The sequence below is a fragment of the Narcine bancroftii genome, chromosome 11 (genome assembly GCF_036971445.1).
Source record: "Narcine bancroftii isolate sNarBan1 chromosome 11, sNarBan1.hap1, whole genome shotgun sequence".
Taxonomy (NCBI): Eukaryota; Metazoa; Chordata; class Chondrichthyes; order Torpediniformes; family Narcinidae; genus Narcine; species Narcine bancroftii.
Window position 1 is genome coordinate 14,907,007 of NC_091479.1, and position 17,696 is coordinate 14,924,702.

At 43.4% G+C, this 17,696-nt stretch overlaps 1 protein-coding gene across 2 annotated transcripts in view; it reads left to right on the forward strand.

The window, feature by feature from the left end:
* LOC138745536 (dual oxidase 2-like) overlaps window positions 1–17,696 on the forward strand; it is a 109,130-nt gene that overhangs the window by 70,246 nt on the left and 21,188 nt on the right. For both annotated transcript variants that reach the window (XM_069902672.1, XM_069902673.1), the window contains 8 exons: window positions 1,364–1,589; window positions 2,476–2,569; window positions 4,559–4,734; window positions 6,832–6,898; window positions 9,560–9,670; window positions 10,804–10,982; window positions 14,439–14,669; window positions 16,904–17,003. In XM_069902672.1, coding sequence (XP_069758773.1) covers window positions 1,364–1,589; window positions 2,476–2,569; window positions 4,559–4,734; window positions 6,832–6,898; window positions 9,560–9,670; window positions 10,804–10,982; window positions 14,439–14,669; window positions 16,904–17,003 — 1,184 coding nt within the window. The remainder of the gene's footprint in view (window positions 1–1,363; window positions 1,590–2,475; window positions 2,570–4,558; window positions 4,735–6,831; window positions 6,899–9,559; window positions 9,671–10,803; window positions 10,983–14,438; window positions 14,670–16,903; window positions 17,004–17,696) is intronic.

The following is a 17,696-nucleotide window of genomic DNA, read 5'->3' on the forward strand; positions in this document are numbered from 1 at the left end:
TGCACCCAATCATTCATAACCATTTATCTTAGCAAGATGTCATCCCTTGGCTCGCCACAATTATTTTCATTATTTTCCACCCATTAATCTAATCTTCAATCAAGTGTTTCATCATATTCTGCCGCCTGTTGCCTTATCCTGGACCTATTCACTGTGGCTTCATGTAGTAAATACATAATGTTGTAGCGGCTACTACGGGAAAGCTACTAAAGAAATACAAACACATGCCAGAGTAGTCAACTCAAGACAAATTTATTCAGGGTTTACAGGCTTCTTTTATATACTGTGTGTCCCGGGCTCCACGGGACAAGGTGGGACGTCACTACGAGTTTGTTGCCGATCCACAGGTCAGGCAGGTGTAAATTTAGCCGTGTAAGTGTCCCATGCCTTCCATCAGGAGACTCAACAGCCCGCAGAACAGTGCCGGCGACAGTTCGCATTGCCGCGCTGTGTGCCCGCTCGGCCCGCTACACAGCTGCTACATCGTATTGTTAATTTTGTAGTGTAAATTGTTACTTTGTAGCATAGTGTGTAGCGTAGTAAATATAATGATGAATACATAGTAAATTGTTACATAGTAATGGATTAATGAATACATAATTAATACTATATAGTTTATGTGGTTTATTTTCTGTACCAATACCCTTTTATGGGTACTCTTTAAGCTTGTGGGTGGTTCATCACCTCTGTAGAGGACCGAGCTGAACATACAAATGTGTGTGTTCAAATTCTCCAATACTATCTGACATTAACTAATCCCAAAACACTTGCCTTCTACGCAGCAAGCATTATGCCATCAGTATTAAGTGATGCAATGCCTATCTAGGTGTGGCACCATACTGTGGACATGTTCCCCTCTGCTCAGGTATTGCTAAAGTTTCGGGTCTCCTGATATTTGTAAGTCACATGATTTGAGAGAGAATCAGGACTGTCGGAAATTCATCAGCCAGGCTGTTGTAGTCAGGCAACTCACATTCCAGAGCCTCTTGCTGTCCTTGGTCAGGGCTGGTGGAAGTTCCACTTGGTTGTCATTGCTGGCAACACACACACATCCTGCCACCCCCCCCCCCCCCTCACTATTGTTGGGTATCTTAGCATAAGCATTAACAAATCTGTATTTACAAATTCATATTTTGATTAATTAATTAAAGTATTTGATGTGCTAATCAACATCAATCTAAACTAGAAAGGGCCTTCCTTACATCTACAAGACTTGGAGGGGCCCAAGTGATGGGGATTTAAGGTGGTGTCAGCGACGTTGTCCATCTTCAGCGAGGTAGACACCAGTTCATCAGACAACCGCACCGTCCCTGCATCATGCCTGTATAATATTATCTGCTTCTGCTCTCTTCCCGACAATAAGGTTCTGGAGATTGATGGGTCCGATGCGGGAGACTTTGACAATGAAACCCAAAAGAAGGCAAAAGAGTCTCTGAACTGTGAGCTGACGCCTGCAGAATTTGCTGATGCTCTGGGAATCAAGGAAGACTCTATGTTCGTAGAGCAGATGTTTATGCTAGCAGATAAAGACGGAAATGGCTACCTGTCCTTCCTGGAATTCATGGATATTTTTGTTATTTTGATGAAAGGTAGGCGTGAATTCAGGGTGATTCGAGATGGCGCCACAGACATTATGCTGTGACTCTACAACACACACACACACACACACACACACACACACACACACACACACACACACACACACACACACACACACACACACACACACACACACACACACACACACACACACTCCACTCATGGAGTCCCACCGCCAGGAGCAGACCTTTCAGGCCAACATCTCCACGCTGACCTTCTGGGCTAGAGAGGGAAATGGGACGGTTTCAAGGACTGAAGTGGGAGAGGAAAGATAGACAGTGTTAAAGAAGGAGAGGGGTCAATAGATGATTGGTGGACTGATGAAGGCAGGAGGGGGAGCAGGATTGGGAGAGAAGAGGCAGGAAAATGAGAGGATAAAGAAGATCAATCAAAATGTGAAGTAAAAGGAAAATGAAATGCACAAAATGTGCTGAAGAAACTCAGAAGGTCACGCAGTATCCAATGGAAGTGAAAGGCTAACCAGCACGCCCGGTCTGGGCCTCTGGTCAGTTACCCTTTTACTTCCTATGGATGCTGCATGACCTGCTGAGTTTCTATAGCACCCGTTAAAAGAAGGAGGGAAGAAAGGGTGAAGGTGGATTTACCTGCTGTTAGTGCAGCCAAATGGTGGTCAGATGGGAACAGAGGAGGAAGGGGATGTTGAGGGAGGTGCGTGTGGGTGGAGGGCAAGTGGGGATGGCAGAATCGCTGATACATTTCATAATGGAGACCGAATACGAATTTCTTACTCCAACCAACAACCGTTCTCCATCTTCAATCGGGCATCGTTGTAGATGGTTTTCTCATCAGAGAAACTGATTGATTGTCAGGGCCCGAAAGGACCAGTTGTAAACTTATCCTAATTTCCTTGTGCAGGTTCACCAGAAGAAAAATCCAGGCTCATGTTTAACATGTATGATGTTGATGGAAGTGGTTCCATGTCAAAAGAAGAGTTCTTGCAACTACTGAGGTAATTCAAATCAATCTTTCTGAAAGAATATTGCACAGTACAACTCTGATTATCTAAAATGGTTGGGACCTGGCCGTTTTTAGATAAACTATATTTTTAGATAACTGGTCATTTTTTTAAAATAACAGCCCAGCAGAAACAGAAAATCACTTGTTGTTTGTTGTTGTTTAAACAGTGTTACAAGGGAAGGCTTTTTAAGCATGAACTAATATTTAATTCTCTCCAAAAAAAACCTGAACAAAATAAACCAAAAAAACTCAAAATTCTACTCAGAGGTTTTTCCAAAATGTTGTCAACCCATGACTTATGTTTGGCTCCAAAATTTGGATAACTGAGGGTTTCGGATATCTGCATTTATCCAAAAATTTTCGGAGGCAAAACGGCTTCAATATTTTTCAGACAAATGAGGATTATCTGATTTTTTTTCTGAAATTCTCAATTATCCGAAGAATCTTTCGGAGCCGAACAGACATCACTTCCAGGCCCAAAAACATTTCGGATAACTGAGAATTTTGGATAATCGGAGTTGTACTGCAGTTCACCTTTTTTATTTCACACTCTGCTGCCAATCATTGGGTTTGGAAACTCAAGGACACAGGAACACAAAAGGCTGTAGAAAGTGACTAGTTTATTTATCCAAGGCCTCTATGGGCACCAACCTCCTGGGCATTGAAACCAGCTACATTTTGCTTACATATTGGAACAATACCTGTTACCTCTGAGGCCCAGTTACAAAAGATCGGCTAATTATTTTGCAGTAAAGTTTGATTTTTCTTTTTGGCAGTATCATTTTGGGGTTTATTTTTATCTGGTCTGTGTTTTCTAATGTCAGATAGCTCAAAATGATCTAGAAGTTTTGGTTCACTAGATTTAATTATAACAAAAAATAAAATGTGAAGGGGAATTAACTGCCCCAAGTCTTCCACTTCTAGTCTTCTACGTGACTGACATAGTGGAGCAAAGAGAGCCTCAGGCATGCACTCCTAGGTGCTGGATACCATGGACCTTATCGACTAAACCAGGCATTTTTTGTGTGCTTTTAAGTTCTACTTCAACCTCACTCATCGTCCCTACACAGGTCCAGAGGCGAAGGCTCTCTTGGGATCTCCCCTTCACCCCATCCCTGAGGCAGAAACTCAACTCTGTTCAAGATCGCGGTTAGTGCGATGCTACGGCAGCACCAGCGACTGGGGTTCAAATACGCCACTGTGTGTAAGGAGTTGGCACGTTTTTCCCATGTCTGCATGGGTTTTCTCCCACCCTCCAAAACGTACAGGGCTGTAGGTTAGTTGGGTGGGATTGAGCTGCCCAGGCTTGTGGGCCAAAAGGGCCTGTTACTGTTCTGTATGTTTAAATTTTAAATAATAAATCAATGACTCAGGGATTATCCTGTGATAAGGGGAGATGAGATGAAGCAGATGAGGCCTGTACTGTCCTGAGTTGAGAAGAATGATATCTTCCGATTTAAACGTACAAAATTCTTGATAGAGACGGTTAAAATGGAATATGTCGGATCTGGGTCCCAGACTCAAACAAGTGATTCTGAGCTAAATTTTTTTTTAATTCTTCAATACCAAAGGGTATGTAGACCCAGTTACTGAAAATATTCCAAATAGAGATCAATAGTTTTTTAATATGTTAACCCTTTGGACTCCAGCCATTTTTAACCTTACATAATATATACTCCGGACTGAGTCCATGATAAACTACAGTACGAACACCAGTACTAACCAGCTGGTGGTTGGGTATAAAACCAGTCCCGAAAAATGGGGACATGGAGTATATGTGCTTGTTGGTAGTTCCTGGAAACCGGGACCCAGAGTCTTTGCTCCTGTCGGTAGTTCCAGAAAACTGGGACCCAGAGTCTTTGCTGGGCTAAAACTGGGCTAAAAGAATCAAAGGATAGAGGAATAGTACAGGAACGTGATGTGAATAGGATTTGAATTAGGAATAGAATTTCAGACAATTCATGTCCACCTTTTTGTTTAGATCTTTTATTGAGATCTCTAACAACTGCTTGTCGAAGGATCAAACACAAGAGGTCATGGAATCAATGTTCAAAGAAGCTGGCTTCGAAGATAAGGAGGAATTAATGTGGGAGGATTTCCATTATTTGTTCCGAGATCACTACAATGAGTTGGAACTGGCTCAGCTCAATGTGAAAGGTCAGTAAAGTTGCCTCATTATTCTCTAAGTGATAAGTATCCCATCCCAAACTTGTAAATCTCAAATCCAAACAAGGAGTTGACTTTCCACAACCTTTCATTTAAATTCTTCAGTGGTTATAATGTTCAGATTTATTTATTTCAAAGTACTTTACTGTAATTCAATGTCAAAATGGTGAAAACTTCAACACTGTGAAAGAATCTATAGCATTTCCAATTATTCAGGAATAGGTCTGAGATGAGCAATAAATGATAGTCTGATGACCAATACCCTGAAAATGGGATCTTCGTCCTGAAAATGGACCTCCTGAATCCACTCCCTCTTGCGCCAAAATCTTCTGCTTTGAACCATCCTTGCAACATTGTACTTTCCTTAATGTTGTGTCCTCACACTAAGGGTCGATGCATTCATTAGAGGTTGGTCATTAAATTTATTTTCAACTGTCCACTTTTAGTGGAATGGATGCCATTGGATCAGGCCGTGGACAAACGCTTGAGTCATTCTGCTGTTTGAAACAATGTTGTATGAATTGACTTGAGTTATTGGCCACAAAACAGATCCTTTGGGCTAACTCATCCAGGCTGACCAAATTGGCCTTCGGAGCTTGGTCCCAGTTGTCCTCATCTGGTCAACATCTTTCTACCTACCCATAAATCTGTCCAAGTGCCATTTGAACGTTGCAATTGTGTCAATTTCCATAAATTCCTCAGGCCGCTCGTTTCAGATTAGGGACCACTCTCTGTAAGTTTTTTTTTTAAAGTTGCCCCTCAGGTCAGAATCAGAATCAAAATGTATCGACGTGAACATGCGTCACAAAATTTGTTGTTTTGTGGCGCCATGGGGCAGCACGGTTGGCCAGCGGCAGGGACTGAAGTTTGAATCCTGCGCTGTCTGCAAGGAGTTTGTACGTTCTTCCCCCTGACTGTGCGGGATTCCTCCCACCCTTCAAAACGTACCGGTGGTTGTAAGTCAATTTGGCAGGACAGGTTCGTAGGTAGAAAGGGTCTGTTTATGTGGCTGTCTGTCGAAATTTTAAAAATGTATATTTATTGTGCATTAAAAGTGCAAAATTGCTACCAATTACATTTCTGTTAAAGCAATACTTAAAAAAATAATAAATTAGTGCAAGAGAAGAGAAAAAGTAGTGCCTGTGGTTCATTATCCATTCAGAAATCTGAGGGCAGAGGGGAAGAAGCCGACCTTGTACCACTGGGTGTTTGTCTTCAGTCTCCTGCGCCTCCTTCCTGATGGCAGCAGGGTGAAGAGGGCACGACCCGGGCGGTGAGGGTCCTTGAGGATAGAGGATGCTTTCTTGAGACACCGCCTGTTGTGGAGGTCCTCGATGGAGTGAAGACTAACGCCCATGATGGCGCTGGCCGCGTTTCCAACTCTCTGCGGCCTTTTCCTTTTGTCCTGTCCGTGCCAGACAATGATGGAACCAGTCAGAATGCTCTCCATGGTACGCCTATAGAAATATGCAAGAGTTGCTCTTAAATCTCTTCCCTCTCACCACGACATCCATCTCCATTGGATTTACGGGGATGCTTTTATTTGTGGGAGAGACTAAATGCATTGGTGTGGATTCGGCATGTGCAATGATTATGTTCCATCTAATATCGGATGATTTGCATTCTGCGCTTAGTTAGTATCAGTTTTCAATCTGGCCAAGGATAACTAGTCACAATCTTTCACAGCCCCATTAGAGGTCAAAAGCTTTGACAGCACAGAACATATATACATATTGGAGAAGGGAGAGAGATCTGATGGGGTGAACTGACCGTTTTTGAATTGCTCAGTTGTTACCAAATGGCCTCAACAACAACAACCGTAAAGTTCCCCAATAATCTGTGTGTGGATCTGCTCTATAAAGTCATCTGCAATCATTGTGTCCTTTGCTTTGGCATAGCTGAACAAGCTCAGATTTAAATGTCTGGGGACCTTTTATTCCACCACAAATCACCTGTCACTAAAATAAAAGGCTTCTCGAAAAACAATTACAGCATAGAATATAACGATTGTCTCTGAGTCCCCCACCTTCTGTGGGAGTTTAATCAACACATTCATATTCAACAATGGTAACTAATTTATTCCTCCAGGCGTTGAAGGGCAGAAGCGAGACAAATCCGATCGGGTTTCCTTCATAATAAAGAAAAAACGATCCGAGTAAGTAAGCGAGTGCCAGATAACAGGGTCGAGGTCTCAAGGTTATGAAGCAAATTGAGGTCAGGGGAGAAGAGTTTTGCTGGAAACACATCGTTTTACAGTAAACCCCCTGTTATCTGGAATTTGTGCAACCGGCAAAAAAAAAAAAAAAATTGTGGAAAATGAAAAGGTGAAATACACGGAAGTTTAAAATTGGCGCACCTCGTCGTTAGTTTGCCAATCACACAATTCATTAATCCGGCATCTGTCAATCCTCATATGTGCCATATACTAGGGGTTTCATTCTAATTAGTAAAACATCAGTAGCAAAGGAAAATTGTTGTACTCATTGGATATGTTAGAGTCATACCCAATCAGTGCCAGGCACTACCCCCACCCAATCAGTGCAACTTTCCAATACTGACCAAAATGTCCCTCTTTGGGCTCATCCCCCTCTGAGCCCATCCTCTCTACATATCTGTCCAAATAGTTCTCAGTGTGGCAATTGTACCTGCCTCAACCTCCTCCTTCGGCTTCCCTTTTCATCCAGTATTGCCTCGCTTTCTTTGGGGTTCAGTAACCTTCCTGACACTGTGACACATGCAAGGTGGTGTGACAGCTGGTGCACAAGCAGATCACCAGAATACTGCCGTGGTTTTCCGCAAGTAAGCTCCACTGAGCAGGTCCAAGGCAAAGGAGTCCACAGCAGAGGAGCCAGATCAGGGAGGTCCTGCCCGAGGGACAACTGACCAGATTTTCAGCGCCCAACATTGGCTACTGGGCAATCCCTTCAGCGGTTGGGCTCAGCAAGGGAACAGAGCTACGAGCCCAGAGGACTCCAAAACCCAGCAGCAATAGAGATTCGGCAAGACGATGGTTACTTAAACAAAAGTTGCTTTTAATTTTCTTTAAACATAGTAACAAGATCAATCTGTAACTAATTACTATTAACTTAACACCCCTCACCCTTCTAATTCGAAGCGCATGTATATGTAATATGTATATGTTCAGGAAAGTTCTCTGTTTCACTGTCCAATCCTTCACTTTTCACTTCTCCAAGTTCACCGGTACCAGGCAATTCTGATACTGTGCACAGAATTCAACATAATTTCCACCAGGTTCTGGAGCTTAATGTTAAAAGGTTACCACTTAGGAAGGTTCTTGTTGGTTTCAGAGAGAGATTTGTTGCTCATTGGACACACATAAACTAATTTTCTCTAATCAGTCACTTCAGTGTCTTGCAAAGAAACTTGCCCCATCATGGGTTTTCCAAATGATAACCTCTTCTTCCAGGTCACCAAAGAGTTCCTCTTGTTTCCCTTATTTCAGGAGAAACACTCTAGCCAGCCATTGCTTTTTGTAAGGACTACAAGGGTTTTGAACAGGCAAAACTCAGAACTCACAACCCCTCTTCAAAATGGGGTTTTTCAACAAGCCTGCCAGCTGGCCATTTTTAAGCCTCAACTGCTGCCATAGAACTGGCTTCTCTCTCTCTCTCTCTCTCTCTCTCTCTCTCTCTCTCTCTCTCTCTCTCTCTCTCTCTCTCTCTCTCTCTCTCCCTCCTTCCAAAATAGAAATTACCTGTTTGTTTCTTTCTCTCTCTGCTTGTAAAAACCAAATTACCTCTCCCAAGGCTTCAAAACCAATTTTCCAAAGCAGTTCCATAGTCTCTGCAAAGTCACTGGTGACACAATGTCTCACTTCAGCAAAGCTCTTGCATTTTAAATGAGATGTCTTTTGTGATGTGTTAGTCTGTATGTGAAGTGTAACCTAAACTAAACCCCCACAATCCCTTTTAAAGACATATCTTACCCATAGGTATTCTAACATATCCCATAACAAACAGGGACTGGACCCATGCTGGGGGCAAGGGAGTGGTTGTGTGTCTTGAAATAAAATTGGGTGGGATGAATCGAGGATCACCATGTATAACATTGGGAGGGAGGAACAGGAGTGCAATTGAGGAATGAAAGTGGAAAGTACTATCTATCACATGTAGGAGCTATTCAACTCATCAAGTCTGCTCCACCACCGGATTCATGCCTGATATACTTTCCCTCTCAACCTCAATCTCCAGCTTTTTTCCTGTAACCTTTGTCAACCTTCCTAATCAAGAACCCATCAACCTCTGCTTTAAATATGCCCAATGACGTGACCTCCATAGCTGTTCAAGACAACAAAGAGAGAGGAAGGGTTCCGGGGGGGGGTTATCACTGAGAGATATGCCAAGGTCATCGGACAGATGCAAGGGAGGTGGGAAATAGGAACTGGCAGAATCAAACTGAGTGGCTCACAGTTTGATTGAGAAATATGGAAGTGGGGAATCAGATTGGATGGAACATTCTGCATGGGCAGGGCCCAACCCATTCATGTAATGGGGAAGGTGGAGATAAGTCATTCATTTACCTGTCAGGCTTCCCAATTCAATGCGGCCCTGAGAGGACCGCATTATAGAATTACTCATCACAGACACATCAATGCCAGGCCCCAGTCCATTCAATCAGTGTCAGGCACCATCCCCACCCAATCAATGCCAGACATTACCCCCGCCCAATCTGCCAATCATCTTACATCCATTTAAATGCAGGCGTGCCAAAGGCAGCAAAAATTTGGGTTCAAACGGCATCCAGGTTTGGTGAATATTCCCGCCACCTTATACATATATTTTTTCATGATTTCCAGAAAGACTGAACCTACCGAAGGCAGCAAAGAAAATGGCAACAAACTGGAAACTCACCTCTCAATAAACCAGGAGGGCTTTGTGATGGACCTGCGGAAACGGTTTGGCAAAAAGTACGGCAGAAATTAAAAGGTTGACCACATATCGGAGAAACAGGAACATACATAACAGAAGTTACACCTCAATTTTTAGCTTGCATAAGAAATCAGCTGGCATTATGGCCAGAGTTCATCTGAGAATCATGTCAGCTTTTTAATGTTTTCTTGCAAAATGTGGACAGGTTTACAATTTGCCATGGAAACTAGGCACAGAATTTGCTGCAGGTTTAAATCTCTTGAAACGTCAGTGGGCAGGTTTTTGTAACTCCCCTCTCAGTGTACTTCATTGCAATATTGTGATATGTGTCCCTGATCAATTATCGTATAAGACGACCTCAGAATTGTTTTTTCTTTGTGATTACACTAGTATTGCCCTTTTAATGCATTTGGCACAGATCCGGGTTCAAATCCAGAGCTGTCTGAAAGGAGTTTGTCCGTTCCCCCTGTGTCTGCATGCATTTTCCCTGGGTTCTCCTTTTTCCTCCCACTCCCACCCCCCGAAACGTGCAGCGTTGTTGGTTAATTTGGGTGTAATTGGGCGATGCGGGTTTAATTGGCCTGAATTGGCTTCTGCCATGCTGTAAATAAAATTTAAAATTCAATTTAAAAAATGTAAATATATCTAATTGATGTCAGGACTTACAGTCATAAGGACAGCACATAAGAGTCCTTTTAATTCAGCAGGCAATGACTTTTTTAAAAATTAAAACAAACAGTGAATACTGGAGGAACTCAGCTGGGCTCTCAGCGTCCACCAAAAGTAAAGATACATTACCAACGTTTCGGGCCTGAGCCCTTCTTCAAGGTCGAAAGAAAAAGTAGGCAGGCTCCTGAACAAAGACTGGGAGAGAATGGGTGGGGGAGGAGTCCGGACCAGCAAACAAAAGGTGTTAATTGGATATGATAAGAGGAAAGGTGAGAATTGATTTTGGCTCTGTGAAAGGAGACAGAGGGAAAAGGGAAGAGAGAGAGAGAGAGAGAACTAAAGAAGACATTAGGAGATGGTGGTGTTAAACAGAAACGGGAGAATTTGATGATAATGCCATCCAGTTGGAGGACTCCCAGATGGACGGTTGAAGGTGTCGTTCCTCCTGTTTGCGGGAGGTGTCAGTCTGACAGTGCCTTTCTTTTACCTATTCTCATTTCAGATCTTCTCAGCCACCGAGAAGAGTCTTTGCAGAAGCAAAACGGGAAAAGTATACTAAAAACAAATTTCAGCAAAAGGTTCAGGAGGGCATTCAATACGTTCAAAACTACCAACGCCAGATTTTCTGCACCATAATCTTCTTTGGTATTACTGCTGGTGTCTTTGTTGAACGCGCCTATTGTAAGTAGGACATTCAGTTGCATAATATAGGGAAACAAGATACCTTTACTTTCACCTGTGCTCCTTCCCGCCCCCCCCCCCCTACCCCCACCATTTTAGTCAAACGCCTGTCTGCCTTTTGTTCATACTTTGAAGCCTAAAATGTTGGTTATTGCTACCTAAAGAATGCTGTATGGCCTGCTTCCTCGTGCCTTTTCCACCATTCCGTTACATCATGGCTGATGAATACCTTGTCACTTGATTGTGGTCACACCTTATTCTTACCCAACCACAAGCTTACAAAAAGCTCGATTGAGGCTCTCGCCTTTTGGGTGAGGAAGGAGCTCCAGTTGTTCACAGCACAGAAGGAGGATAATTCAGTCCAGAATCAGAACCAGGTTTTATTGAGGTGAACCTGTGCCACAAAAGGTGTTGGTTTTGTGGCATTTAGGGATGCAAAATTGCAATAAATTATGCCTCCATAAATGCAATATGTAAAACAATTATTTTTTGTGTGTGTGTGTGTGTGTGTGTGTGTGTGTGTGTGTGTGTGTGTGTGTGTGTGTGTGTGTGTGTGTGTGTGTGTGTGTGTGTGTGAAGTCTCTTACAGCTGAAGTATAAGATGACGTAAAGAACATAATTCAAAGTCCTAATTTTAGTAGTCGGGTAATAGTTGACGTTTTTCTCATAATTTGATGCTGCCCAGCCTGGTATTTCCAGGATCCTTTCTTTTTATTTTCATAATCCATTAAGAGAAACATACGGGAGGGTGTAGGTTAATGGGGTGTAAATTGGACGGCACAGACTCATGGGCCGAAATGGTGCTGCATGTCTAAATTTAATTTAAATAAGTTGTTTTTAAATTTATATTTCCTTGTTGGGAAGTAGGCACACTATTTTGGGAATCAAAAAAAAAAATCCTGATGCCAAAGTCCAACTTAATTCCAAATCTAAAATTAAAGCAGGTTGGGCCACATCTGTGAGAATAAGAAGAGAGTCAATGTTTCAATCCAAAGACCCTTCATCACATCTGGGAGGGAGGTAAATGCAGCTTCTTAAGCTGCTGGGGAGGGGTGTGTGGTGGTGGGGTGGGGGGGGGGTGTTCCTGATAGGATAAATCAGGGGTGACCATGGGGATAAGGAGTGCATGAGGTTATCTGGTCAATGTTAACGGAATACTTGGAGGGTTAGAATGAAGGGGGTTGCAAAGTTCGGAGTAGGTGGACTTCCTCAGCCAGGTTAGTCTCAGCATGTCCTCCACTCAGGCTTGGTGTCATGGGGGGGGGGCATTCGCGCAACATGCCTCCCTCCCCCCAAATGAGTTATTGTGTACACCCCCCCCACCCACCCGCAGCACTAGCGCCACTAGGGGGTTGCGGACCTATTAGAGGGGGGGTCTCCAAAATGAATCACATGGTTTCGCCCCCCCCCCGTATAAGTAGAAGTACGTGCATTTTTCTGAAATGCCAGAGGGATGGGGAATTGTGATGGCGCGGCGGTCAAAGGAGGTCCATGGCCGGTATAGCAACGGCTCCCCCCGACCAGAGGCAGTTACTTGAAGCTGTAGAATTAAAGTTTGAGTCCAGGAGGCTGCAATGTGCCCAATCAGAAGAAGAAAAGGGGCTGATCCTGTTTGACATACCACAGAACTTGGCCCTTCTGCCCACCACCTACCAATTACCTATCTCTATTCATCCCAGATCATGGCAAACCATGATCAATAAATTTAATGAATGAATGAACCATGATTAAATGGAGCCAACACACTAATGACATCTTGAAGAAAGCACATCAGCACCTCAACTTCCTCAGGAGTTTGAGGAGATTTGGTGCGGCATTGGAAACCCTGGCAAATTTCTACACTTATGTGTGCTGACCGGCTGCATCACGACCTGACATGGGGGCACCAATACCCCTGAGCATAAAGCCCTGCAAAAGGTAGTTGGCCAGCCCAAGACAACACAGACCAAACCTTCCCCACCATCGAGAACATCTACAGGGAACGCTGCCATCGGAGAGCAGCAGCAATCATCCTCACCACCCAGCACACACTCTGTTCTCGCTGCTGCCATCAGAAAAGAGGTATAGGGGCCACAAGACTCACACCAGCGGGTTCAAGAACTGCACCCCCTCCACTATCAGACTCCTCAACGGCAAACTCAATCAGAGATTCATTTAACTCTTAAATTTGTACTTTATTGATCTTTTTGTTTCACTACTGAAATAACTCTTAATTTTGTTTCTGATTGATTATTTTCAAAATTTGTAAGATTAATTATCTTCTGGTTTTTGATCCCATTGGTTTCCTTATTTTGTTTATTGGTCGTAGTGAATTGTTCGTGTTAAGCCAATAGCCGCTGCAGGGTGAAGTTTGATAGTTAAATAATTAATTTAGTGTTTTTTGGGGGGGATTTTCTTTTTTTAAATGTAGCATAGTGTGGTAGTACACCACCGGCCTACTGCAGGGGTCAACACCTGAACCTGCAGGAGTGTACTGCCGGCCTACTGCAGAAGGAAATCTCTGTACCTGCAGGAGTGTAAGGGGACAGGACAACACCTGGCCGGCTGTCAATCAGTCAGCCTGAAGGGATCAAGCCCCACCCGGTCGAGTGTCAATCACCCTCCGGGATATAAGCCTGTGCCACCCTCCCGAAGCCTCACTCAGAGTTACTGCAGCTACAGCCAGCTTGGCTCTGTGGAAGTCTTTGTGGATTAAAGCCTTGTGTGTGTCTGATTCTGGCTAACAGCGCACCACACATAGTTTTATTTTGTCATGTACCTATTGAAAAAGAAAAAATAACTTTGAATTTCCAACAGCTATCAGGCTCCTGAACCTTCCCATACCACCCTGGGACCACCAAAGGATCTGCGAACACCCTTGAAACATCACATTTTGTTTTCCACCAATTGCAACATCAACATTTTTAAATTATCATTTTATTTTCATGTCCTCATGGCATAATGTAGTCATTTTATATTTAACTCTTGCTATCTTCATGTCTAAGAGGCTGCAGCCCGTAATAATTTTGTTGCATCTGTACATTGCAAGTAAATCACAAAATTCTGTGGTCGAAGTAAAAAAAACCACAAAATTCTGGAGAAGCTCTCAACAGGTCAAACTGTGTCCTTTATGTAATGATAAAGGTAATGATATGTAAGCAAAGTTATTTTTAAAAATAACATTTAAAAATGTTGATGTGGCAATTGGTGGGAAGTGGGGATGGCTGGGTGGGGGTGGGGGGGGGGTGGAAGAACTGGAAAGATGGGAAAGAAAAGGCCAGCAGGTTTAGTGGGAAGCAGAAGAGTCGATGTTAATGCCACCTGGCTCTAGGGTGCCCAGATGGAAACTAAGGTGTTGTTCCTCCAACCTGCAGGTGGCCTGGGTGGGATAGAATATAAGGCCATTGGATATAATAATAAATTCACGTACTTAAACTTGCTGTTTGAACAGGCTGACAAGTTCCCCTTTCTCTTCAGACTATGCGGTTTTAAGAGAGCACTCTGGAGTACCCCAAACCACGAGAGTCGGGCTCATCATTGCCCGCGGATCAGCAGCTGCCGTCTCCTTCATGTACTCGTACCTCCTTCTCACCATGTGCCGCAACCTCATCACAGTGCTGCGTGAAACGTTCCTCAACCGCTACATTCCCTTCGATTCGGCTGTCGACTTCCATCGTTGGGTGGCCATGGCTGCAGCCTTCTTCTCAGGTATCTATAAAACACTGCTCATTGCCGACAGCAACCGTTCTCACGTCTGCCCCCTAGTGGTGACCCCTGCTGCTGAAACTGCGCCGCCTATTTCTAGATACCCAGCTAAGGAAACGAAAGAAACAGGAGAAGGAGTCGGCCATCAAGCCTGCTCAGCTATTTACTAAGATCACGGCTGATCTGGCCGTGGAATCAGCTCCACTTAATTCTCCTATCTGCGTTTTCCATGCATTTGATGAGGCAGCCTTCCTTGGGCAGAGAACTCCACTACTCTCTTGGAGAAGAAGCCGTTCCTCCTTGTCTCTTGTCTTAAATCTGCTGAATCCGTAAGCAATGTCATCGAGTTCCAGTCTTGCCTCCCAGTAGAAACAATCCTCTCTCTTACCTGTTGGCCAGCCTTGATGACTCGGTTGTTAATTCCAATGCAGTTGTCCATCATAAAATTGGCCTTTGGAAAACATCTAAAACTTAGCTTGCGTAAAAGCATTGCAATAGTAGCTCTAAACATCGGTGATCAGATCAGGCAACACCATTCCATTTCCTGGTTGTTAACCGATGATCTTCAACTTGAAAGTGCATGCACCTAGGGCAATAAATTGAGGAGGGTGCTGGGCTCAAGTGTAATCGTCCATTCTGACCCATTTTTATACTCACAAAAATGATTCGTTGAAGCAAAGGCCATGGCAGAGTAATGTAAACACAGTAAATCCCTGTAATCTGGCACCTGGATAAGTGAATTTTCCAGTTGCTTGAGATTGCCTCTTCTGTGGATTGGCAAACTAACTGCTCGAGGGTGCCACTTTTAAACCTATGTATTTTTTACCTATTTAGCTATTTATTTTCTGTGATTTTTATTTTCCCGTTGCTTGAGGCTGCCGGTTTCCTGAATTCCAAATAACAGGGATTTTACTTTTAAAAAAAATTTAGACATGCAGTACGGTCCACAGGCCATTTCGGCCCACGAGTCCGCGTGGCCCAATTTACACCCAATTAACCAACACCCCTGGTATGTTTTGAAGGGTGGGTGGAAATCGGAGCCCCAGGAGAAAACTCAAACAAACATGGAGAGAACATACAAACTCCTTACAGACAGCAAGGGATTCGAATCCCGGTCCCGATCTCTGGTGCTGTAAAGGCTAACCTCATGTTTTACCCACTTTCCAATATTGAGAAGTGAAAGCAATCGTTTAAATTTAATTTTAATTTAGAGCTACAGCACAGTAACCAGCCCTTCCGGCCCACAAACCCGTGCCACTCAAATACACCAATGAACCTACAAACCCTTGTATGTTTCGGAGGGTGGAAGGAAACTGGAGCACCCAGAGGAAAGCCAGGCAGGTATAGGGAGAACGCACAAACTCTTTAGACAGAGTGCCGGATTTGATCCCAGGTCACTGGTGCTGTAGAAGCATTGCGTTAACCACTACGTTAACTGTGCCAACCGATCAGGAAAAAATAGAAAAAACAAACTGTGATTGAAATGGATAAAATAACCTGGATTGAAAAGGGCCAGAGGTTTATAATTAAGATTCCTTTATTGTCATGTAATAAAAATGGTGCCGTATTTCACGGAATTTTACAGCAGACACATTTGTCATTGGCTTTGCCTTCTTACAGTCAGAGAAGAAGAAGCAAAAGAGAGTTCCCTCCAAGTCACCAAGTGTCCATGGATTCACCTTCAGTGCTGCCCATTTGCAGTTCTGATAAGTGAATAAGGTCCTTGCATGGCTGACACCATTGTGCAGAAGAAGCTATGGGTCATGACCTGCTTTAAATTTGAACTTGAATCAATCGAATCAGGAAAGATAATAATATATAAAAGGGCCCATCCCACCCTGGTCCTACACTCTTCTACTCCCCCCCCCCCCACCGTTCTGTCAGCCCGAACATACATGTTGATACGAACCTCCTTATTCAAGGGCTATCAAACGACGATTCATTATTTCTATGTACTGTTTTGTACTGTTCTCTATATACGGTGCACTATTTGACTTATTGTTACACTACTCCCTGCACTGTGGTCTTATTTGTTATTATATTGTATGAGTTGACTTGCCTGGATAGCAGGCAAAAAGAAGAAGAATCTTGGCACAAGTGACAATAAAGCAACTCCGTTCAATTGCGAGAGACAAAGATCTGATTTATTGTTCCACTCACTGAATATTGGTATGGATTAGTAAAGTCAGAAGTATGATTATATGTACAACACATTTGCATTTGCATTGTTTTTGCAGTACTCCACAGTGCAGCTCACGCAGTCAATATCTATGCATTTTCTGCCAATCCACTCAATGTTCTTGCCTGCCTATTCCCTGAGGCAGTCTATGATGATGGGTAAGTTTTAATTTTTGCAAGTGTGAAAAAAAATAGGCAATTTATATTTCACTTTTCACAATCTCAGGGTAGAGCAAATGTTTCCTGTGGTGAAATCACTGTTGTAATACAGGAAAAAATAGCACTGCGGTATTCTCTTTGATCTAAATGTGAGAACATGCCACAGGGTGGCACAGTTGGTGCAGTGGTTAGCGCAACGCCTTTACAGCGCCAGCGATCGTGACCAGGGTTCAAATCCCGCGCTGTCTGTAAGGAGTTGGCACTTTCTTCCCTTTTTCTCCAAGGGGTGCCGGTTTCCTCCCACCATTCAAAACATACCGGGGTTGCGGGTTAATTGGGTGTAAATTGGGCGGCATGGACTCCTGGACCAAAATGACCTGCTGTTCATCTAAATTTAAATTAAAAACAGGAGGCTGTTAGGACGTGCTATTAAATAAGATCCAATTTCACATTCTCTCATGTAATCGTACCTCATTGACTCGTTATGTGCTCGATTTCAGAATTCCAAAGGAAATGGGCCAATGACAATTTTTCTCAAGAAAAATATTTCAGTCACAATTGGGTCCAGAGCAGTGATTCTCAAAGTTCCCTTCCCTCCCACATACCACCCTAACTAATCACAGAGCACTGATGGCACTATTTAAAGTGGAATGTGGTTGAAAAGAAAAAGGTTGAGAACCACTGGATGCTGTA